Genomic DNA, 25,996 nt, shown 5'->3' with positions numbered 1-25,996 from the left:
TCTTGCTAGAGCTGCCATCAATCCAATTCCAATGGGAAGAGAAGAAGATTTGGTTGCAAATTATGTGGACAATCAAGGAGATTGGAAATTGGATAACTTATATACTCTCATCCCTCCTTCTATCATTGATAAAATCAGAGCTATTCCTCCCCCCAAAAGTAATTTGAAAGACTCATTGTGCTGGACTAAGTCCTCGAGTGGACAATTCACAATCGCTTCGGCTTATAAAATGCTTGCTGAGTGGGATGTGAATGATAATGTAGACAGATGGACGAAAATTTGGAAATGGAAGGGGCCAGAGAGAATAAAGATTTTCATATGGCAATTGTTACATGGTAGAATTCTAACAGCCAGCAGAAGAGCATCTATGATGGGAACTAATCCTAATTGCCATCATTGTAAGCATGAACCTGAAACTATCTTGCATGTGATAAGAGATTGTCCAAGAGCTGCGACTATTTGGGTGAAGCTCATCAACCCCGCTGCTGTAGCCCTGTTCTTTAACCTCAACTTCCAAGGATGGATTGAATTAAATTTGCAAAATTCCATTGGTAAGTCACCATCTGAGTGGATAGATGAGTTTTATGTTGCTTGTTGGATGATATGGAAGTGGAGAAACCTTGAGGTCTTCTCTCCTCCTTATGTAAGACCCAAGAACGCTGTTGAAGTGATTAGGAATTCCCTCAATAATTACAGGAAAGCGTATGAAAGAAGAAGTCAGAAATGCACAATAAATGAAACCAAAAGCCAGGAAGGTATATGGATGCCCCCTCCTATTGGGTGGGTAAAATTGAATACTGATGGAGCAGTTTCAAAATTAAAAAATATGGCTGGGTGTGGCGGTTTAATCCGAACGTGGAAGGGGGAGTGGGTTGCAGGCTTTCAAGCAAAGATAGGCAATACTCAAGTTTTTCAAGCGGAAATGTGGGGAATTTTTTATGGTTTACAAACAGCTTGAGACTTGGGAATAAGAAAAATTATTGTTGAAACAGATGCCCTAGAAGTTTGCCAACAGATTACAAAAGGAGAATCTCATAATCAATACAATTCTCTTCTTAGAAAAGTCCAAGACCAGCTGGCGAAACCTTGGGAGGTTAGAGTTCTGCATATTCACAGGAAAGGCAACACCTGTGCCGACTGGATGGCTAAGCATAGCTTGAATAAATCATTTGGATATAATTTCATTGATAAACCTGAGCCAAACTTAGAAATCCTCATGGAGCAAGATTGGAAGGTCTCTAGACCCACTAGTCAAATTAGTTAGTTTGCTTTTGTTGGGCTTAGGCCCCATTACTTTACCAAAAAAAAAAAAAAAAAAAAAAATAATAATAATAATAATAATAGCTTGCTGTAGTGCAAAGAAAGAAAATGCTTATTGTAGATATTTACTTATTTAACTTGGAATATTTTAAAATTCTTTGCACTATGATTCAACAACAACCAAATTTGAAAAATCAAGCTTCGATAATTCTTAATGGAAAAGTCTAGGGACCAGTAACTTTGTTAAATTCTGGCCAGTATGTAACCAGTAAAGAAAAATGAGCCATTGGATGAAATCTCACACTAATCTCACACCATTAAAACTATCATTGATGACTATTTGATGACTACAAATCACAAAAGTTACTACCCCTAGCATTCCTCATTTTAAATATCAATTTTGCTAGTTGCAACATGTCACCTCATGAACACATTTAAAAGTACGGAAGCTGAAAATAAGAATATCCTAACATATGGACGTGCTTTGTCTATGTCTCTATGATGATATTCAAACCACATTTTCATATAGACATAGTGCCAATAAAGTAAGATTAGAATATCACACAAAATGATATGATAAGATTGCGGCATGCACTAGTCTCTCATAAAAGTGAAATAAACCATAGTCAAGATAACATATGATTTCAATATATATAATGTTGCTATAGTTGTCACATATATTATAAGAAGCCTCAAATTTTAGAATTATGGACTCATCACTTTCAATGATAATGAAAAACAACATAGTGAGATTCTTCCTTATGTTGTGCTTTGCCCTCTTCATTGTGTTTCTGACGAACACAATGGAAAGGGCGAATTACTTGTTTGGAAATAATGAATATTACGTTCAAGTGATCAATGGATTTTCCGACAATTCGTCGGTGCCATTGGTCATATGGTGCTCGTCGGAGGAGATGGACCTCGGCGGACGTGCGCTTCAAGAGCATGATGATTTCAGCTGGACCATGAGGCCTAGCTTTTGGGGTGGCAACAATGAGATGAAGTGTACCATGAAATGGGACAGCACAAGAAGGAGCTTTGATGCATTCATGGCTTCTAGGGACACTCACCGATGTGGTGCTTATAGGATGTGTTATTGGATGGTAACACAAGATGGGTTCTTTTTCAGCAATGATCAAGTCAATTGGAGCATGGATTTCTTGTGGTGATTATATGAATCATATATGCTATGGAAATGGAAGAGGAATGTCAAGAGTTTTTGTATGATTTAGAATAATTTTTAAGAGGGTCTTTTTTATGATCAGTACAAATGCATGTATGTGGAATTTGTATTGTTTCATTTGGAATGTTTTTGTTGCCATGAGTGCTTTAATTAGATTAGTAATCTTAATTCCATTTCCATTGCCATCTTCTGTGCTATTTTTCAAATTGGGTCACGACTAATTATTAGGTTTCAATTAAAGTGATGTTTAGATACACACTTTATATGGTTAGGAATACTGAATACACTTTTATGATTAATGGACAAAAATATCTTTAATATGTTTATTTATAGGAAAAATATAAGTAGATAATAAAAATACTAAACAATGTGAACAATGGATATATCGGATATTCATTTCACTAGATGTGCGGATGGTTATTCTAATATTAAGATTTAGATAGATAACTTGGAGGTGAAATATGTTTTGATTTAATTAATAGTTGTTTATGTTATTCAAAAAAGTTATTAATTACCTAACATAACCCTTATTTATATAAACTGTGTATAGTATTTTGCATCACCCTTAATTAATTACTAAATTTGTTCTAACTATATGGACTATACTTTTGCTAATAATAATATTAGATCTCCTACATATGTATTGAATTTGATCATTCTTAGATATGCATAAAATATTGCTTATGTACATTCAACTATAGTTCTAGACTTCTAAGGATCATAATGGTAAGAGAAAAAGAAAAATAAGTTTTTGATTGTTTGGCTCACGAACATTTAAGTTTTCAAAAATTTGAAAATATATTTAAATTTTTGACATTCTCAAAATTTGAACACATCGATTTCTCTGTTTACTTGGGTCTGTTAGATCTAACGAAAAAATCAAACGTAATTTTCGTTATACTGATCTGGCTGATATACGGATGCACACATAGGATAGTTTTTAAAATGGGACAAATCACAAATTAGACTATGTTCAGATTTTGAAAATATCAGGGACTTAAATGTATTTTCAAATTCTCGGAGACTTAATAGTCCGCGAGCCAAAAGGTCAATGATCTATTTGTCCTTTTCTCTAATGTTAATTGTTGATGATACGCATTTCTGTTAAATAAAATTAGTAGAATAAAATTGTTAAATTGTTCTTTGTTTTTGGGGTAACCTATTTTTTTTTTCTTAAAATCAGATTTTATTAAAATTTTAACTCTAATAATTAAGGGATTGGCCATGAGTTCAGCAGCTTGATATTTTTCCTTTACAATGTCCAAATACCCCAATTAATTTTGGTCATAATTAACCAAATAAATGTAAAAAGAGAACAACAACAACAAAAGTTGGACCTAATTATTGACAACTATGGTTTCTCTTCAATTTAATGGAAAGTTTCTGTAGACATGATGAATTTAATAATTTATTTTTTCATACATTTACATAAAGATTAGTAGCATATAAACAATGATTGTAGCTTAAACGAAGTTGATACTATATAATAATACTTTTATTATATATGCTCCCCTTTTAAAGCTTTTTTTTATTGTGTTTGTTTTAGTGGACTATGTTGCACATTGCACACTTGCAAGTTGCAGCGCAAAGGTTGAAGATTTGCCTCCAATACAAATTGCAATTTTGTCGTTAACTAAAATTATCAAACTCCACAAACTAAAAAGTACCAGAACTGGAATGTATTTATTTATTTTCTTTTAATTTTATTATAAGATGCAAGTTGAGATAATGCCGATAAAGATGTCTCCCTTCCAAGTTCCAACATAAATGATAAGGCGGGTACTATTAGAAGTGGATACTTTTTCAGTTTTTTGTTATGTGCCTTTCTTTTCTTTTTTCTATTTTTTCTTTAAAAAAAAATCATGAGTTAGTATATATATGCATATATTTTTTATTGCAAATTTGCAATTGATAAATTAAGCGTATTATTGCTTGTCATTTTCTCTCTGAAGGTGGACTTAATTACTGTTTTGCTAGGGAATTGTTAAGGAGATTCTAACTTGAATTCTTTACTAAGTTAGTTTTGACAGACATCTAATAATAACCGATAATTTAATATACTGGTAATGGGAGTAATTGTAAAGCATTTCGATACTAATAAGTAGATGTTTAAGATATGCAACGATTATGACTGGATAGTATATTTTGAAAGTATATTAAACTTTTTATTGATAATTTTTAGAGTAAAATGAAAATTAAGATTTTGAGAATTTGTATTTGACAGAATAGAACTTAAGAAATAAAAAGTAACAAATAAGTCTGTTAAACTTAGACTGATTTTGGGCTAATATATGATGACAAAATATTTTTTGGTCAAAGCCTAAATGTGTTTAATGTATGTGTTAAGTGTTGCAGGTCCATTGTTAAACTCTCAACCTAACATGTTGCTTCTGCATTCTTACAATGTTTCAAGTCAATGCACAAGCCCAATCTACCTATTAAGCACCGTTCAGCAAATAAATGGCCATGCAATTGCTAAAAGAAAAAGGGACATCTGTCTACACCATAAAGAAAGCAGGACAACTGGAAGAAAAAGGAATAAACAACATAACAAGGACAACCCTATTACTCTAAGGACACCAGTAAAACAAAATTCAGAATTTGGGAGAGCAAAGCACACAAGAGCAGAAGCAGCAGAGTAGCTTCTCAGATAGCAAAGGTAATAGAGTAGAGGGAGAAAGAAATGCATGCCAAAGAAGAAAGCAACTCCAAGGATAGCAGAGGTAGTGGAATGGTTCTTCTAACCTTGCAAGTTAGTGGAGCAGAATGGAGCAAGGACTTCATGCCATCAGAGACAACTCCAACGGGTAGTTGGAACAAGAAAATGGAAGAAGCAAATTGGAGAGCAAGCTGATAATATAAGAAGCATCACTCCAACATTTAAAGGCAAGAAAAAGAGAGCACATTCAAGAGCATCATCTTAACTATTGAGTTGAATTCTTTTTCTTCTACTCGAGCTTCATTTTTGATTTTTTGTTATGGCTATCTTGAGTCATCTTTTGAATTGAGAAAAAGGCTGAAAATGTGAGTGAAAAAGTCATGAGAGAAAAGGCAAAAAGATGCATGAAAGAGCCACTGAAATTCTGTGTAATTGAGTTGTTGAACTAGGACTAGTTCCCCTTACAACGTTGGCTTAGCACTTTCTGAGTTTGAATCTATTTAGATTCTCCTTCTAAGTCAGGACAACACTTTGGGTAGCTGAGCTTTGGTGAAGAAAGTTTAGTGGTAGATACTAGTTGAATTAGGATATAATTCAATAGTATTGGTGATTGTAATCAGTGAATTATAGTGAAAAATTCTACCATGATTGTGGTGGAGACTGGACGTAGGATTCATGGCACTTAGAATCCGAATTAGGATACATGTTGGCCTCTTTCTCTTCTTCCCTTCTTTGATTCTGTTCTGCACATGAGATAAAACGAAAAATCTCCTGCATTTTTAGCTTCCGCTAAAATAGAGTTTGAAACGTTCATTATTGAGCTAACTTGATTCAACCCCCCTTCTCAAGTTCAATCAGTTCCATCAAAGTCTTTAAGAATGATAAATGTTGGACACTTTCAATCTTTCTATTGGATTTTTTTTGTGAATGTTAACACTATTAATGATGTGTAACATTAAAAAGAGTGATCTGACCGTTAAGTTACACGTTAGAATTAAACAAAAGATTGAGGACAATTTAGTCCTTATTCACCCTCAATTAGATACGCTTTCTGATCCTTCATTTCTCCAAAATTTCCAAGTTAACACCAAACATACCATAAGTCATGTCGAAAATCAAAAGCGCCAGAAGCTCTACAAGCATGAAAAAGTTAAGTGTCAGAGATGATGCATCCTATTGAAGAGTTTGTAACAAGAAGTATGCTCCCAAGTATAACTACTAATGGTATGCAACAACATACAAATTTAAAACAGTGAAGAATCCTGATCGATTATTTTTGGGATACCCAAAGTTTAGGATAATTGCTATCTCCTTCTTATAGTTGCTTTGATTTGTTATGTGCAAATTTTTTTTTCAATTTTTGAATTTTTTTATAGGAGAATTTGTCATAGTACAAATTCTTTAAATGACTGGCGAAGTTATTGGGAATGAGGAAGTTACAGAAAGGGAAAAGCATGACTAGGAGCAGAAATTGATTGGATTGGAGAAAATAATTTTGACATTGGAGAGTAGGAGTTTCCCAAAATTGTTGTTAGTCGATTTAAGGATGTTTGTTTTTTTTTTTTTTAATTGGGTTTGTGTTTGCAATAGTCTTTTGTAGTGGTACTAGGTGAAACTAGAATTGTTATTGATATGGCTGTTACAAATCGGATGTCATAACTCGTCATTATGCGCCATAACTCGGCATTAAGCGTTACACTTCGACTCAATGGATTACATTCTGAAATAAAAACGTCCGACTTGATGTTGTCACCTACTAAATTCTAATAACTGCTCTTCAATATAGAGAGCCAACAGAAGCATAACCGACCTATCTTCCTTCACCTATAAAGGTATGATATTTTATCCTCAAAAGGACATATTGAATTTCGAATACTAACTTAAGCATCGGAGTGCCTTTGCAGGTACCCACCCCACTTTGTTCATTCTCTCCACAAACGTGATATATTCTCGGACGAAACCTCGGACTACCAGAACTTGTAAGTTCGGTGTTGAAGGCTATAGTTCGGCATGACTATCAACAGCCGAGTTTTTCGTATTCTTACAAGAACAGTTACTATGAATATAATGTAGTTTTTTAGGGGTGAATGAAGTTAACTGTGGACTATTATTGTAAGCAAGTAATTTGCCAACTATGAGTGCTTTTTTAAATGTTTGTAAAAGTAGGTAAACAACCATATCAATGATTAAAGCACAATATGTAATCCAAAGTGAAACACAATTAACATAGATAATAAACATTACCCAAAGTATGTTAAGCACAACACTGTATTGAATCCAAAAAAAAAAAAACATCACCCTAAGAATTACATCATCTGAATATAAAATATGACCAAATTCACCCTAAGAACATAAAGCATAATATTGTGCTGAATCTAAAAGAAAACATCACCCCAATTTAACATCATATCTACTAAAAGAAAACATCATTCCTAAATAACATTATAATCCAATAAAACAGCATGTCCAAATCAAAGTTTTTAACCCAAAAAAAAAAAAAGACACGGTCCATTCAATGTAAGGAGAGTGCTAAGCGGCCTAGGCCTAAAGCTTGGTGTGGGTATCAACTTCAACATTCTTGAGGCTGGTACAATGTTTGTTGTAGTCCTTGTTTTTGCAGAGAGATAATCAGTTGGCCTTGGAGTTATTTGTGGCTATGAGGTAGGCTGTGGGTGAGGAGTTTGTGCAGGCCTAACAATAGTTTCTTTCTTTCTAAAAAAAGCTAAATTCAGTGACTTGTTTGATGAAGGCCTTGATTGGACTTTACCATAGGGATTGAATTGGGCTTTAGGTGGACCTAGAGGCTTGAATTGGGCCTGAGATAATACTAGTGGCCTGAGTTGGGTCTGGACAGAGGATGGTAGTCTGAGTTGGGTCTAGGCAGGAGGCCTAAATTGGATGTTATCTACAAATTTGTTGGTACTCCTCTTTTTCTTTTCCTTGATTACCTCAGATGATTGTCCCTACACAAAGTTAAATCAACATTAATGGCTACCATAAATAACAGATATAATCCTTAATATGGCAACACTTACATCTGCATCAGTTCCAGTTGCAACAATTGGTGTAGCATTTCCATTTGTAGCATCTTCACAGTCGCAGTAATTTCTACCAATCTCATTTGAAATGTCATTAGTTCCATTAGAAGAACTTTCAATAGAGTTGACATTGTCAGCAATAGTAGCAGCACCAATTATAGGTGTGGTTGTGGATTGGGAGATATTCACTACTGGGACTTGATTCGAGTATTCGACTGAAACATAGAATAATAATTGCATGAAATATGCACAATTCAACCTTTTAGTGTACAATTAAACCCTTATAAAAGGTATGAAAGTCGCAATTAAACCCTTATGAAATATATGACATAGACAACTAAAACCTCATGTGTGAAAGAATTAAAGGCTAACCTCAATATTGACAGTAATCTCTGGTTGATCAGACTGAGATGCACTCTGAGAGACTGAGATAGTGCACACTCCTCTTGAAGGCCAGACTCATGTTGAGCTCTGGTCCTTTTTCTAGTGCTTTTTTTTTTGTTGTTGAAACTCTCATACAAGTCTTGTGATTGTGGCCAAGATTACCACACTTGCTGCAAGTGACCACAAAACTCCTCCTAACCTTATTTTAATTGATTAGTGGCTCTACAATATCTTTCTTTCTTACATGTATCTTAGAACGTCCAATTGGTCTCTTAATCTTTGGTGGAATAGGATGTGTTCCCTTTATCGTCTCCCAATATTATTCCCTTATGCAGGATTATCAGCAAACAACAAAAAGCTCTAAACCCCCCAAAAAAGTAGATATTTATATTATTTTAATGGTTCATGAAGGATTTTTACCAATAAAAAAAATCATAACCACTTGCTTTCACACTTTCAAGCATGAACTACAAACTCTTTACACCATTAGAACCACATGAAAAGAAGTCACAACCTTCTAAACACAAAATGATTAAAAAAATTGTCTTTTTCTAGAGAAAGAATGTCACGACAGCGCAAACTGTCCTCTTCCTTCTACAACGTCATAAGACTACCATGGAAGTAACCGGTTTTGGAGGGAAACTTTGATGGTCTGTTAGGGTTTGTGGGTAAATAAAGAGACGTTGGGAGGGTTAGAGGGAATTCTTGAACTTAAAGAGGGGGGGGGGGAGATTACTTGAAACGACAACGTTTACATTCCCACCTGGCACCAAGGGACACATCACTGTTAATAATGGTACATGTGGCTAATTCCATTCTGTTTTGTGTCAACACTTAACAGAAGGATCGAATGTGTCCAATGTTTATTATCCTTGAGGATCAATTTGTTACTTTTTTTAGAGATTATTCTATCCAAAATGTAAAATTTTAGAGTCTTAATTGTCACTTTACTCTAATTTTTTAAAAAATTAGAAAATTTTAAATAAATTTATGCAGAATCATGCCATTTAGATTATATCATGGATATAAATCTGTGTTAAAAAAAACATTTTTGAACCAACCTTAACTTTAGATCTAAATCGAAAGTCAGATATCAATTTTTTCGATCAACAATCAATCTATAAAATAGTAGATGAATAAATATTAAAAAAATTAAATGAAAAATATTAATTAATTGTTAACTCCTTTTTGCATTGTTATCTATAATTAGTGATATATATACCAACTATTGATAATATCATATTAATAATAAAAATATTTAAATTAACAAGAAATAGAGTACTAAAAAGTATTGTTAATAGGATAATAAAATCTAATAAAACCAATAATGAACTAAATATTAATACTCACTTGATGATGGAGTAATATGAATTTGTATTATAATTCAGAGGCTTGAACCAAAATACAAAGGATGAAACTTTTTAATACAAAGATTGCAATAAAAGCTTAAAAGTATTTCAGAGTATGAGAGGATGTGTGTAAAATTGCGGATGATCTACAACCCCCTCCCCCCTCCCCTTTTATAGTGGGCTACGCCCTTTATTCTTTTACATTTTAACCCTTGATTTTGCTAATCCGTTTGCTCTTTCTGCGGGCTAATTCAGAGGCTCTGTCTCCGAGTTAATGTCTTCTGTTCTAGTTTTTTGAAAACTGGTAGCTGATTTTGTCTTTTCTGCTGTGATTCTGTTAGAATGCTACTGATGACTTTTGTTCTTTTCTGCATGTGATGCTTTTGTTGCTTTCTGAGTTTGTCTTGACACCTCTCTTGATTTTGTACAAGTGTCTGTTTTTTGATTTCAGGACACTCTTTTTTTTAATTCTTCAAATGGATCTTAGGTATCTAGTATGTACAGTTCTGGGCTGAACTAGACTTCTTCATCTTCATCTATTGGCTCTGCTTTTATCGCTTTTAGAGAATTATGGATTTTTTCTTCTGAGGTGGCCGCTGCAAGGGCTGTCATCCATTATTTTTTATGGGCTACAAAGTAAGTTTCTTTTTCGAATGATATTTTTTCAAACCCTGAACTGTGGCTTGGGAGTTCTGCTCTTTTTTGGGATATAGTCATCCAATTATCAATTGCTCTTTTACTAATTAAGTTCAGGTCAAATTTATTCCACCATTTCACTTTTATATTTCTAATTAAATATTGCACGCTTGGAGTGTCTTCATATCCCGTGGAATCATATTCCTAGGTCATTATCCAGCATATTCCCATAGTGGGAATGAAGAAAACCAGCTTATATCCATCCAGAAATGATGTTTTGTTTTTGAAATATTTATAAGCCATGCTGGCTTCTTTTGGAAAAATAGCTTCTATTGGTCCAAACTCTTGAAACCATATCTGGAACCTTTTGGGAAACTGTAGAGAAATCCCTTTGCGGAACCATATGAACCAAGAGTGAGAATTTGGAGAAAGATACCGGGCGTTCCACCAGGCATTTATATAATCATAATAGGAGTAGTGTTGTGGTTCAAATTTTCTAGTAAAATTTTTACAATGAAAGGGAGGTTTTTTCCATTCTGATAATGTTATTACTTTCATAATCTTTTTCTAGGTGTTGAATATGTTGGTTTATAAAATAAAATTTATTAATATTATAAAAAATGGTCTTGTCCTATTTGAAAAGAAAATAAAAATATTTATAACAAAAGTAAGGTTTCTAGGATATGAAAATTTTCAAGGAACAATTACTCCGATTAAGAGATCTGTTGAATTTGCAGAAAAATTTTCAAATGAAATTATCGACAAGAAATAATTAGAAAGATGCTTAGGATGTCTTAATTATGTAGCCGAATTTCTACCAGGAATAAGAACTTTATGTGAACCTTTATATAAAAGGCTAAGAAAACAGCCTCCTCCTTGGATAGAAGACATGTCTAAAATAGTTCAAAAAATTAAATATTTAGTAAAAGAAATTCCTTGTTTGAGTATACCAGACCTTAAGGCATGTCTAATCGTAGAAACAGATGCTTTAGAATTAGGGTATGGAGGAATACTTAAACAAGTTCTTCCAAACTCCTCAAAGAACAAATAGTTAAATATCATTCGGATGTATGGAATTTAATCCAGAAAAATTATGCTACCATTAAAAAAGAAATATTAGTCATTGTCCTATGTGTTTCACGTTTTCAAGAAGATTTGTTTAATAAAACCTTCTTGGTCAGAACTGATTGCAAAGCAGCTCCTAGTGTATTAAAGAATGATGTTAAAAATCTAGTTTTTAAACAAATATTTGCTAGATGGCAAGCTATATTATCATGCTTTGATTTTTCTATTGAGCATATTAAAGGAGAATCAAATGCATTACCTGATTTTTTAACAAGAGAATTTTTGCAAGGTAAAAATGAGCAAGAAACAAGCAATCAGTAAAGATTATGGTCAACCTCTTGACCAACCAGCAACTTCAATACAAGCTAAACAATTATCTATTAAACCCCCTGACGATGTCACATGTTGTTAAAAGTGAAAAATCATCCGCAATTTTATACACATCCTCTCATACTCTGAAACACTTTTAAGCTTTCCTTGCAATCTTTGTATTAAAAAGTTTTATCCTTTGTATTTTGGTTCAAGCCTCTAAATTATAATACAAATTTATATTACTCCATCATCAAGTGAGTATTAATATTTAATTCATTATTGGTTTATTAGATTTTATTATCCTATTGACAGTACTTTTTAGTATTCTATTTTTTGTTATTTTAAATATTTTTATTATTAATATGGTATTAACAATAGTTGGTATCAAAGCCAGGTGAAAGCCTAGTTCTGGTATCTTCTCATGTTCTTAGCATTATTGGAATCCGACCCACATAATTCTATATCTTTAAACTTTTGAAACTTGACAAACAAAAAACAAAGGGCAAAACTGAAAATTTTATACATTTGTCGCGTGGTAAAGTTTCTTTTTAATTAAAAAGAAAAGGGTTGTCAATCTTCAAAATTTTGCAATTTTTGTGCCAAAAATCATATTACAAGGTACAGAAGTAAAATATAAAGAAAATTTATAGGTAATTGTTGTAAAATAAATAAATAAATAAGAGATAGTAAAAATAAAAATAAAATATAAATAGAAGACACTAGTATTAATATTTACCAATACTATTATCTCACTATAATAGAAGTAATTTATATATTTATTAATATTGTATATGTAATAGCGTATACTCAAAAGAGAAAAGAAAGAGAGTTTATATATGTACAAAAAAGAAAAATATTTTTGTTTTTATTGTTTGTGTCCTATATCTCAGATCTTACTATTATTTATACACATACAAAGAATTCTTTTTCAAGACTTCATAAAGTTTAGTCTTTCTTGAAGAACTGAACTTCTCCATAGCCGCCCAACATTGTAAAGAAAGTCACAATGTATTAAATGGGCATCCATTCATGTATATCACAATACTCCCCTTTGGATGACCATTTAGGATTATGCCTCGTTAAAACCTTACTAAAGAAAAATCTAATGGAAAAAACTTTAGTGAAGAAAAAAGAGTTCAATATCCTTTGTGATAGGGACTGTCTCATTAAAAACATTATCAAGAAAAATCCAATGAAAAAAAATTTGATCAAGGAAAAAAGAGCCGAGTCTCTCCCTCTGTTGACATTATTTAATATCTCGGAATCGGCACATCCTAATCTGATGTACCAATCTTTTAAAGGAGGATTTTGGGAGTGACTTTGTAAATAAATCTGCCAGATTATCATTTGAGCGGATCTGTTGGATATCAATTGTTCCTTAATTTTGAAGATCATGAGTGAAGAAGAATTTGGGAGAAATATGCTTAGTTCTATCACCTTTAATGTATCCACCTTTAAGTTGAGCAATGCATGCTGTATTATCTTCAAACAGAACAGTTGGAGCTATCTTATGATCAATCAGTCCACATGATGACAGAATATATTAGATCAAACTCTTGAGCTAAAAACACTCGCGACTTGCTTTATGAATCACTAGTATTTTAGCATGATTAGAGGATGTTGCTGCAATTGTCTATTTTGTGGACCTCCATGATATAGCTGTACCATGATATGTGAACAGATACCCTGTTTGAGATTTCCTTTTGTGTGGATCAGAGAAGTATCTTGCATCTGCATGACCAACTAGATGTGACTTGTATTGATAGGGATAAAACAATCCCATATCAATCATTCCATGAAGATATTGAAAGATTTTTTGATTCCATTCCGATGTCTTCTAATTGGAGAGGAAATATACCTTGCTAGTAAATTCACGACAAATGCTATATCGGGTCGTGTATTATTAGTAAGATACATTAGCGCTCCAATGGCACTAAAATATAGTACTTCAGGACCAAGGATATCTTCATTTTCTTCCTTAGGATGGAATTGATATTTTTCCACATCCAAAGATCTTATGATCATTGGGGTACTTAATGGATGCGACTTATCCATATAAAATATCTTCAAGATCTTTTCTGTGTATGTTGTTTGATGAATAAAGATCCCAGTTTTGTATGCTCGATCTGCAGGTCGGGACAAAATTTAGTCTTTCCAAGATCTTTCATCTCGAACTCATCTTTTAGAGTTTTTATAATTGTTGGAATCTTTTTAGGAGTTTCAATGATATTTAAATCATCAACGTACACAGCAATTATAATAAATCCAGATGCAAATTTCTTTATGAAAACACATGGGCAGATATCATCATTCTTAAATCCATTTTTGGCCAGATACTTAGTAAGACGATTATACCACATTTGTTCAGATTACTTTAGACCATATAAAGATCTTTGCAATTTGACTGAGTATAACCATTGCGAATATTCATTAGATGGTTTAGATATCTTTAGTCCTTCAGGGACTTTCATATAGATATCACGATCTAATGATCCGTATAAATAGGCCGTAACCACATCCATTAAATGCATATGTAGTTTATAGTATGCGGATAAAATGACCAAATAACGTAATGTTATTGCATCCACTACAGGGGAATATGTTTCTTCATAATCTATACCGGGTCTTTGTGAAAAATCTTGCGCCACAAGTCGATCTTTGTAGCGTACAACTTTATTTTTCTCATTTCGTTTTCTCACAAATACTCATCGGTATCCAACAGGTTTTACATCTTCTGGTGTACGGACTACAGGTCCAAAGACTTCACATTTTACAAGTGAGTCTAACTCAGCCTTCATAACTTCTTCCCATTTTGGCCAATCATTCCTTTATTGACATTCTTCGACAGTTCTTGGCTCAAGATCCTTACTTTCATGCATGATATTTAACGCCACATTATATGAAAATATTTCATTGATAATTGTCTTATTTTGGTCCCATTTTCTCCTATAAAGACATAATTTGTCGAGATCTCGTCATTTTTAGAATTTTCAGGTACCTAAACGTCTTCTGGCGTTAAAAATGTATCAGAATTTTGGATAACTGCAGGTGTCTTTACTATGTCTTTTTCAACAGGAATAGTATTTTAACTCTTTTTTCGAGAATTTTTGTCTTTAGAACCGACAGGCCTGCCATACTTCTGGCTTGAATTTGTTTCGGTGGCTATTTGTCCGACTGGGACCTTAATTCAGATTGGAGCATTTTCAGCTGGTATATAGGATTTAGTTATCCTCTTTGTATCAGAAAATGCATCAGGCAATTCATTTGCTATTCTTTGCAAATGTATAATCTTTTGAACTTCTAGTTCACATTGCCCTGATCAAAGATCTAAATGCATCAAGGATGATGATTTCCAATTAAGCTCCTTTTCAGGAAGCTTATTCTCTCCCCCTAATGTTGGAAATTTTGATTCATCAAAATGACAATCCGCAAATTGGGCTTTAAATACATCTCCAGTTTGTATCTCTAGATACTTTACTATAGGGAGAGAATCATATCCATCCTCAATTTTCTTTGGGGTCCCATTTTGGTGTGAGAAGGTGGTGCAATGAGAACATATATCGCACACCCAAATATTCTTAAATGGGAAATATTTAGCTGCTGGCCAAAAGTTAATTGCATAGGAAAGAACTGATGGTAACTTGTTGGCCTCAACGAATAAGTGCTGCGGGCCTGCGGCATGTAAAATAGCATGTCCCAACCCGAAGTTGGGAGATTTGTTCTCATAAGTAAGGGTCTAGCAATTAATTGGGGGTGTTTAATAAGTGATTCTACTAACCCATTTTGTGTGTGAACATGAGCTACTGGATGTTCAACGCTTATTCCGTTAGCCATACAATAAGCATCAAAAGTTTGGGAAGTAAATTCACCAGCATTATTAAGACGAATTGCTTTAATTGGATTTTTTGGAAACTGTACTTTTAATCGAATAATTTGAACAAGTAATCTCGCAAACGCCAGGTTGCGAGAAGACAATAAGCACACATGTGACCATCTCGAAGATGCGTCTGTTAGGGTCATAAAATATCTAAAAGATCCACATGGTGGATGAATAAGTCCACATATATCGCCTTGAATCCTTTCTAGGAATTCAGGGGACTCAAATCTAATCTTTACTGGTGATGGCCTTAAAATTAACTTTTCCTGAGAACATGCAGCACAACAAAATTCACTAGATTTAAGAATCTTCTGCTTCTTTAGTGAATGTCCATGGAAGTTTTCAATAATTTTCCGTATTATGGTTGTTCCCAGATGACCCAATCGATCATGCCAAGTTATAAATTCATTTGGATTAGTAAATTTCTGATTTACAATGGCATGTGATTCAATTGCATTAATCTTAGTATAATATAATCCAGATGAAAGTGAGGGTAACTTTTCTAATATAACCTTTTTATTTAAATCATGAGTTGTGATACATCAGTACTCGATGATTTCCCTCATTCATTGTTTCAATATGATATCCATTTCGACGAATATCTTTGAAGTTCAATAAGTTTCTTAAAGACTTAGTAGACAATAGTGTATTATTTATTATGAATTTTGTTCCTCCAGGAAACAAAATTATAAATCTTCCGGAGCCTTCTATTATATTACCTGAGCCAATAATAGTATTAATATATTCTTCTTTTGGCACAAGATAGGTAAAATATATATTACTTTTGAGAATGGTGTGCGAACTTGCACTATCCGCAAGGCATACATCTTCATTATACATCCTTGCCATTTTCTTCAAAGATAAATAATAATAAAATGAGTAGTAATACATGCACGCAGTCAAATTGAATATTTGATTGGAATTATTTTTTTCTAAGAAATGCTGTACATAAAAATAATGTCATATACTAAAATTTTATTATTATCACTATTATTATTATTATTTTTAAAACTTGACACATTTAATGATTTCAAAATTCTTAAACATAAACATTAATATTTCATTATTTATATACATCATATTTAAAATTTAAATACATAAAAAATAAAATTTAACAATAAATTTCTTACATTATTTATTTACATGAATACTTAACAATCTCACATATTAAACTATTCTATCATTGTTCAAATGACCAATATTTCCTTCAGGATCCTCAAAGAAATCAGATACATCATAATGAATGGTGGAATTTTCAGCATCATTTGAAACAAATTTTGTTTCCTTTCCTTTGTCATCTTTTTTCAAAGATACTCGATAAAGATCGACTAGGTGCCTTGGGGTACGACACGTACGCGACCAATGGCCCTTTCTACCACAACGCAAACACTTATCCTCTGTTGATTTATTTTGCTCAGAGTTTCTTTCTTTATCCCACTTCTAGTGAGATCCTTTCTTGTGAACATAATTCTTCTTCCTTCCATAATTTTTCTTATTACTAAAACCTTGCCATTTACCTCTTCCAGGGTAATGATTTGCCACATTTGCTTCAGAAAATGGGGCGGCGCCAACTGGGCGCGCTTCATGATTTTTTAAAAGCAACTCATTGTTACATTTAGCAACAAGAAGGCAAGAAATTAGCTTAGAATATTTTTAAATCCTTTTTCACGATACTGCTGCTGTAGGAGCACATTTGAGGCATGGAAGATTGAGAATATTTTCTCTAACATATCGTTATCAGTTATCTTTTTTCCACATAATTTCATTCGTGAGGTGATTCGAAACATTGCTGAATTATATTCATTTATGAATTTAAAATCCTGTATCACTATTTTTTTTATAATTGTACCTTTTTTCAAGGTCTTTCCACAGATCTACAGAATCTTTTAATGTGAGATATTCATTTTTCAATCATTTGTCAAGATGACGACGAAGGAAGATCATGACCTTGGGTTTATCTTTCACTACTAGAAAATTAGTTTTTACAGATGGATATTTCCGATGGATTTTATCCCACGGAAATACAGACAGAATTTCAGAGGGATTTTTTGTCGGAAAATAAAAAAATGAATTAGCATAAATTACAGACGGAAAAAAAAATCCGTCGATAATTCTGTCGGTAAAATTAATTTTTTTCGTAAAAAATTGTTACAAACGGAAAATCCGTCTGTAATTAAATAGACAAAATGCTGCATTTTATTAAATTATTACAGACAGAAAATCCGTCTGTAATTTAAAATTTTCCGTTGGAAATATTGAATTAAACCTAAATGAAAGAGGAGCTTCTTCCAAATGAAACACGAGCTTCTTCAGTTCTTCTTCTCTTCATAGCACGAGATAGTTCTTCTCTCTGTGGCTGCTACTTCTGCTTCTTCCGCCGCTGCCGCTGCCGAGCCATTGCGTCGCACAGTCTCTCTTTATCATTCCTTGCGTCGCACGAGATCCCTCCGCCACCGCTGTCGTCGCATCTACTCCCATGGTCGTAGAGCCTCTCTGCCGCCGCTTTCATCGCATCTGCTCCCTCTGGCGCCTCTTCTATCTAATCTCAACTCGCTCTCTCAGTTCTTCTTGTAACCATCTCAAATTTCAGGTATATATATATATATATATATATATATATATATATATGCTGATTTTGTGATTCTGTTCTTCGTGATAAATCTTAGGGCTTAATTTTTCTGTGCCAGTTTTAGGTTTATCATACTCTGCTTTTGTGCTTTGTTTGAATCTGTGGGTTTACTCTGATTTTGATGAATTATTTTCTGCAATCGAAGCTTTTTTGACCTAAAATTCATGGTAGGCTATTGCTTTCTATAGTTTTTAACTTTCAGAGTTTCTACTCTCCAGAGTCTGCCATGTCCACCGGCACCGACTCCGCCAAGCACGCCTCACCCGACGATATCAACTCCAACTCCTTCGATCCCGATCACTACATGAACCTCATGGTAACCTCCCTCCAAGTCTCTTCGCATTTTGTTGTGATTGTTTTCTGTTTGTTCGGTTCTGATTTGGAATCGTTAAATTGGGGAATTTCGTGAAGGTTCACAAGTCCAATTTGGAAGGGCTGCTTCAGCGCCACGTCAAGCTGGGGAATTTCTGTTTGTTCAGAGTATGGGCAGCACCTCTTAGTCTATGAGTTTCATAGAAATGGATCACTGCATGACTTCCTTAACCCGACTTTCTGAGTTGCCATGAGCTTCAGATAATGTGTATGTCAACTTGTGACAGGATAATCTTAAAAGAGCAAACGGACAGATATTCAATGTGAGAAACCCAGACAATGAAGTATCCGTGAAGGAACTAGTTGAGCTTATGATACAGGTGAGTTTTAACACATGCATTAGTTAGTTTATTCCTGTCTAATGAAATAAAAGTTTTTGCTCATTCTCGAAAAAAAAAACCAGCACTGTGGACTCTATATAATATTGATATTTGTAATTTGTCTACAGATTTAAGCATTCTTACCATTCTCCTTTTCCATAGAGCTTGTTCATTAACAGTTAAAATTTTTAGTTTCTAGACTTGTATCTTTTGTTCTTGGCTCTCAAGATGCTTGATTGACTTCTCTAATTAGGGGATCCATTTTCCAAAATCCTTGTAGGTTGCCACAATTGCTTGGTTGGAAGCTAATTCTGTGTGTGGCAGTCACTCTGTTGCAATACCTTTAGTGCTTGTCTTGCCTTATCTTTTTCGTCTAAACCAATGTCTCCGTCAGTACAAAGATACCGGGGAGAAAACTTGTCTTTTGAATGGTAAGAGCTATTTATTGCCTTAAATCGTGCTGTCTTTTTGTTTCCTATTCAGAACTTTTTTTAGTTATCAATTGTTGGTCTAAATTTTGCAGGTTTAGGAAATTGATGTAATACATTATTCTTCTATTTTGGGCTTGTAATATGTTAGGAATATTGGTTTTAATGTTGGAGTCTTTGTAAACGAGTAAGGTGGCTTTGGCGGTGGCCGATTCAACCCCTCTGCTGCTACTCCGCCGCCCTGGATGGCAATTTCCTCCTCAGCTCGGCCCGAGCTGTTTTCTCCAAATGCGCCAAATGTAGATCACTAGATCCAGGTGTTCTTCTCTTGTGTGTTCTGGAATGAGAGCTAATTTTGATTGCAGTTTTGGAATTGAATTTTGGAATCCTACTCGAACTGAAATTGCTCTTGATTATACTGGTTGAAATTCAAAATTGAAAGCTAATTCTTCTTCTTCAGCCAAATCTATTGCTTCTTCTTCGTTTTCTGCATAAATAGACAAAGATGAATGCTGAATTATTGAATTTTCTGCTGCTAGCTTTGCTGAATTGTTGCTGAGTAGTGAAAATTCTGCATTTGATTTGGCCTGAATCTAATCATGAACTATTTCTTTACATGGAAAGATTGGAAGATTAGGTGGTGGAGGATCAGATTATAAACCTTTTGTGCAGCATGTGGGAATTCCATCAATTGATATAGCCTTTGGAGGAGGTACATAACACATTAATTTAATCACTAAGATTCGGATGCGTTAATAATACTCTCTCTGCGTTAATAATATTGACTCTTTGTGCCAGAATTTCTTGTGCCAAAAAGGGAAGCATCAGTGAGAATTTCCTTGTGCCAGAATTTCTTGTATATCAAGAATGCTGTTGCATCATCAAACTTAACTCCTTGAGACACCAAATTTAAGAGAACAATGGTTTTCTCTAGTTGATGATTTGCTGCATTAGCTCCAATAATGCGAACCTGGTTGCGACTCAACAAAAGACTGGCTGCAATTTCCTCAGCTAGCTTGAAAACCAAAGGGAAGAACTTGTATATTGCAATGCTGATGTGGAGTTTAACTTGAAGTGGCCACACAACCACAAGGAGATCCAGGAGGTGTATTTGTCAATGGCTCTGAGCAAGTCACCATCATGCAATCTAAAAGGAATAGGATCAATATAAAATCTTGTTTGTTTAAATTGTTGAAAATGAAGGAACTAGTAGTGTCAATGAGTAATGTAAATAGTTATAGTTCTGTCAATGGTTTATTTTTTTGGGTATCATGTAATGAATATTATGTTTATCTATATAATTTTTGGCCTCTTTTTTTTCAATTTACAGTGTGTTTGATGGATGAAATTTAAAAAATAAACCTAAAGTATTCATTTTGCAATGGAAAAATTAAAAAAAATTTCTATTTTACTTTACCGACGGATTTACAGACGGATTTTCTGTCTGTAATCATAGTGTGGGATGATTTTCCAAGGTTCAAATTACAGACAAAAAATCCGTCGAAAAATCCGTCTGTAATTACAGACGGAAAATCCGTCTGTAATTACAGACGGAAAATCCGTCGGAAAGTTCGCCGCCTTTGGGAAATGGATAGAAAATTTACAGAGGAAAAATCCGTCGGTAACTGGTAAAAATCTGTCTGTAATTTTCCGACGAAAAAAAAATCCGTCGGTAAATAATTTTCGACGAAACTTTTACAGAGAGACAAAATCCGTCGGTAATTTCGTCAGTAACAAAAAATCTGTCTGTAATAAAGACTAAATCCGTCTATAAATCTGTCTGTATTAATCCATTTTCTAGTTGTGTTTCTAAGATGCATTATTTTCAGCCTGAATGGTATCTCCAAGATCCATTGAATCAATATGAATTTCAGCATCTAGTGTCCATGATAAATAGTTGTTTCCAGATATATCAAGCATTAAATTCAAGATGAGAGAGATTCGACATAATGAAAATTTGTTACTTGTGTCTTCCTAAAATTTGATCAGAGTCTCGTACTGATAACGTGTTATAAAATAAATAAATAAGAAAGAGGTAATAAAAATAAAACAAAATGTAAATAGAAGACACTAGTATTAATATTTACCAATACTATTATCTCACTATAATAGAAGTAATTTATATATTTACTAATATTATATATGTAATAACGTATACTCAAAAGAGAGAAAAAAGAAAGTTTATATATGTACGAGAGAGAGAAGAGTATTTTTATTTTTATTGCTTGTGTCCTATGTCTCAGATTTTACTATTATTTATACACGTACAAAGAATTCTTTTTCAAGACTTTATAAAATTTAGTCTTTCTTAAAGAACTGAATGGAAAAGTTAGCCGCTCAATATTGTAAAGAAAATTACAATGTATTAAATGGACATCCATTCATGTATATTATAACAATAATAAATAAATACAACATGCAACTACATACATTTAATTACATATCTATGACTAAAATATTTATTTCAAAAGACAATTTTTTAACGAATTACAACTTTTTAATAAATTATAATTTTTGAATAAATCACAGTTCCATAAAAAAATATAATTCTTTAAAGATAATTTTTTAAATATTTTAAAAATATATCTCACGATGTATATTTGATTATGAGAGTTCATATGCGCATGAAATGATGGTGCTAGATAATGTTGGCATCTACACCTACATATGAGAGGCATTTGTATTATCGTTAATTAAAAAAAAAAAAATTGACTACCACTATATCTTCAAACTCGATCTTCACAACTTAGGATCTCTTTAATATTAGGAGACTTTTTTAGTTAGTCATAGTGACATTATATATAACAAATGTAATGTGTTTATTACTTTATCTTTTTTATTTACTAAACGTGTAAAATAGTAATGGATATGATCTTAATCTAAATGAGAAATATTTTAAATTTAAATAAAGAGATTTTGAGTTTAAATATTAGAAATAACACTTTTATTTTTTTGAGAAATTGTATATGAAAAATATTTTTTTTAAAAAATTATACACTAAAGTCCCATTATTTATAATAGAAATAAATTATATATGTAATTCATAGATAATAGATTTAATTTTTTGGCAGTTATTTTACAACAAAGTGGTGAATTTAGGTATTTAATTCATAATGAAGTGTTCTATTGGCAATTATATTGTTTAACACCCAAAAAAAATGTTGCATATTCCTTGAATAGTCATGTGGGGTAATAGCAAGTGAATTACAATGAGATAAAAAATAGTAGGCAAACGGTTGACTATATATATATATATATATATATATATATAGATCGTTCAAAGAATCTCCACCTAATGAGAAGAGTTAATCTAAATTTTTAATGAGCTATCCTTAATCTCTTTTGATATTATCATCAATACAAAAATTAATCAAAGATGGTACATCACAGAAGTCTCAAAATAAAAAACATAAATTAAAGACATACAAATTAAAACTAGCATAATTATTATTTAACAAAATAAAACCAACACACTTCATATTTAAATTTCAAGCTTCTGATTTGGCACACCTTATATATATATATATATATATATATATAGATAGACTTGAATTTGAGACGTAAGTACGTAACTACTGCATTCTTTTGGTTATCTACAATATCCTTTAATTTGAATTTTGAAAAGAAAATAAACAACAAATATGAGTAGTGGATCCCATGCTGGAATCCATTTATGTTTTTCATTATCAGGGTCTTACTGTACATGGCCAATTGGCCAGTCGGGCTTAATATTTTGTGATGTAAATAAAATTTAAAATTGGAAAAAAAATGTGAAATTTTTATTAAGTCGTATTAAAGTGAACATTTGAAAACAAGCTGTATTTAATACTCTTTAACTTCTTAAAAGTTGCCACAAAGGCAAGGCACTGATTATTTTTTTTAGTTAAGTAGTCAGTTCACTTACTATTTAAATAAGTGTTAAAAATTCGAATTTTGTTTTGTATATAGAGTAATTTATTAGCCAACAATAAACCTTTAAATAGAGTTCAAATTCGAAGCGAATCAGTCATTGATCAGTCGAGTTGAAGAATACCGTAGACAACTAAAAAAAGACACCGATTATTAATATTATCTATGATGCATGGATGCGGTAACAAGATACCACACATTATAGGATATACAAATACACGAATTTTAAAATTTTATAAGACACAGAAATACGCATATATATAATATAAAATATTTTTTGGATAAATTATAATGCTATTTTGATATTTTATTAATAATAAAATATAAATTAATTTTTTAATTATAAAAAATATTTTAAATATTTTTTATTTTAATAAATAATAATATATATTATTTCTAAACTTATTTTAAAAATACCTGTTAAGAATAAGATTGGACACATAGACATGTGATAGTATTTAGATTTGTCCAAATGTGTCCGGAGAATTTTTCTTAATTAAAACACAGTTAGACATAACAAACACGCATATCAGACAAGTGTCAATGAGTGTCATGACAAAAATATATCTGACATACAGATACAATAATTCAATAAAATGTCCGTATTTTATAAATTATTACCAGTTTGCTATTTCTATAGGTTTTTCTAATAATTGTCCAATAATAAGGATATTATTAATTAAATAACTACTAAAACTTTTCTCTAATAAATTATTATATATATATATTAAAAAATTAAATTGTTTAACTTTTTAATTATTTCTCAATTGTTATGCCCTTACACTTGTTAACAAGACCCATTTTTATAACTCAAAAAATTATCCGATAATTATAAAGATTTTATTAAGAAATATTCTAAAAATATTTGTAGATTAATTTGATTAAAATTTTTTAATTTTTTGATTTGATACATACAAAATTTATTAAAAATCTAAATTTTTAACTTTTTATTCAAATTTTTTATATTTAAAGTCTTAACAAATGTCTTTTTAGCAAAAACTCTTATTTTAATTGAGTATAATAAAAGTGTTTCGAGACTCACCCGAAATTAATATGATTTGGATTTAAATATAAGATTTAAATTCTTTTTGGTGAGATGTTCTAACATTTTTTCAAAGTGTGTTGTCCGAGTTTTTTGGAGACGTTAGTAGTAGTACTTGCAAGAAATTGAGTATATGAATATAGAGATACAGATAAACTATTTGTAAAGTGTATATGGATGTAGATCGGTTCATCAAGGGTGTGGAGTCTCCAATAACGAAAGAATTTTTTTGAGAGGGAGAGAGCACAAATAGAAGAGTTAAATAACATATTAGATAATGTGTTCTTATGTGCAGAGATAATGCCACATGAAAATTTAGCTCGGATAAAACATACAATGTGAAATCATTCACCAATGTAGTCGAATGAAAGATATACGGAGAGCCAACTATGAAGCATATTTTTTATGATTTATGGAGAGGGCTGGTACCACCTAGAATTGAAATGCTCATGTGGTTTGTGATAACAGATTGGCTGAATACAAAAGACAAACTAATAAGGAAGAGAATCATAAGTCAAGGTAAAGAGACATGTGTTTTGTGTGAGAAGACGAAGGAGTTAGTAAATCACCTTTTTCTTTATTGCTCCTTTTGCTCAAAATTATAGTTTATGACTTAGAATGAGGGATGTGTGTGTTGGATAAAAGTAAATGATGATAGAATTTGGTTTAAGGGTTGGATCAAGTGTGATGTGTGCAATATGTCCAAAAAAAAAGGATAATATTATTTTTTGCTATTTTGTGAACTGTTTGAAATTGTAGGAATAGTAAAATTTTTGAGAATAAAGCTGTCTTATGGAGAAGTGAGAAAAGAGTGAAGAATTGTGTATATAGGAGAGAAGTGCAATTCGAAAAAGACAGAAAATAGATATGGTGAAATTGTATTTTGTATAAATCAGATAGAAATATATTTTGTGTTGGTGGATATTTATAGGAACCAAATGAAGAAGTACACTGTTATATAGACAATTTGGTGAATTATGAGTCAATAAAAAATGCATTATCATTTGGGTTACAAATGTCTTTGTAATTTGTTTTCGAAAAGGTAGGAGTAAAAGAAGATGATATAAAAATGATGGTTGATAATAAATATATTGTAAAGTGGCTGCATGAAAATATGGACACAAATTAGGAGTTGAGATTTTTAAGAAACAAGACAGGCAGCGTAAAACATATATTTCAGAACATAAATATGGAGTTTAAAGGAAAAAGTGAATACAAGTCAAGAAAAGAGTGGGAATCAAAGGTAAAATTAAAGACTATAGATAGATAAAGTGGGAGAAGTGAGTATATTGACTTATTATATTTGAGGAAGAACACAACAAAAAATGATTCAATTCAACGTATTACATTTGAAGAATAATTTGATTCTGTGTATATTGTATGTTTACTTGTTTATTAGTTTTATGTTTATAATTTAATTTATTTTTTTGGTTGATTTTGGTCCTTGATAATAATGACGAAGAAAATTAAATTTAATCACTTGTTATTAGAACTTTGTGTTTTCTAAAAGATAAAATTTTTTACTACTGATCT

General features: G+C 32.1%; 1 protein-coding gene and 1 long non-coding RNA gene across 2 annotated transcripts; both read left to right on the top strand.

The window, feature by feature from the left end:
* The first annotated feature begins 1,931 nt into the window (after positions 1-1,931).
* LOC112740260 (S-protein homolog 20) lies at positions 1,932-2,628 on the top strand. The gene has a single exon (XM_025789034.3). It carries the CDS (start codon positions 1,968-1,970, stop codon positions 2,427-2,429), a length of 462 nt encoding a protein of 153 aa, XP_025644819.1. The 5' UTR covers positions 1,932-1,967; the 3' UTR covers positions 2,430-2,628.
* A 15,538-nt stretch (positions 2,629-18,166) lies between these two features.
* Positions 18,167-18,852, top strand: LOC140178806 (uncharacterized). The gene is made up of 3 exons (XR_011871732.1): positions 18,167-18,353; positions 18,611-18,708; positions 18,804-18,852. It is a non-coding gene; the product is annotated as an uncharacterized lncRNA (long non-coding RNA).
* The last annotated feature ends 7,144 nt before the right edge of the window (positions 18,853-25,996 follow it).

Source organism: Arachis hypogaea, chromosome 14 (assembly GCF_003086295.3).
Source record: "Arachis hypogaea cultivar Tifrunner chromosome 14, arahy.Tifrunner.gnm2.J5K5, whole genome shotgun sequence".
NCBI lineage: Eukaryota > Viridiplantae > Streptophyta > Magnoliopsida > Fabales > Fabaceae > Arachis > Arachis hypogaea.
This window is presented reverse-complemented; position numbering and strand designations above follow the sequence as displayed.

Bases quoted from the DNA above. Each gene is read 5' to 3' on its own strand.
- LOC112740260 (XM_025789034.3), top strand. From the start codon at position 1,968: ATGGACTCATCACTTTCAATGATAATGAAAAACAACATAGTGAGATTC.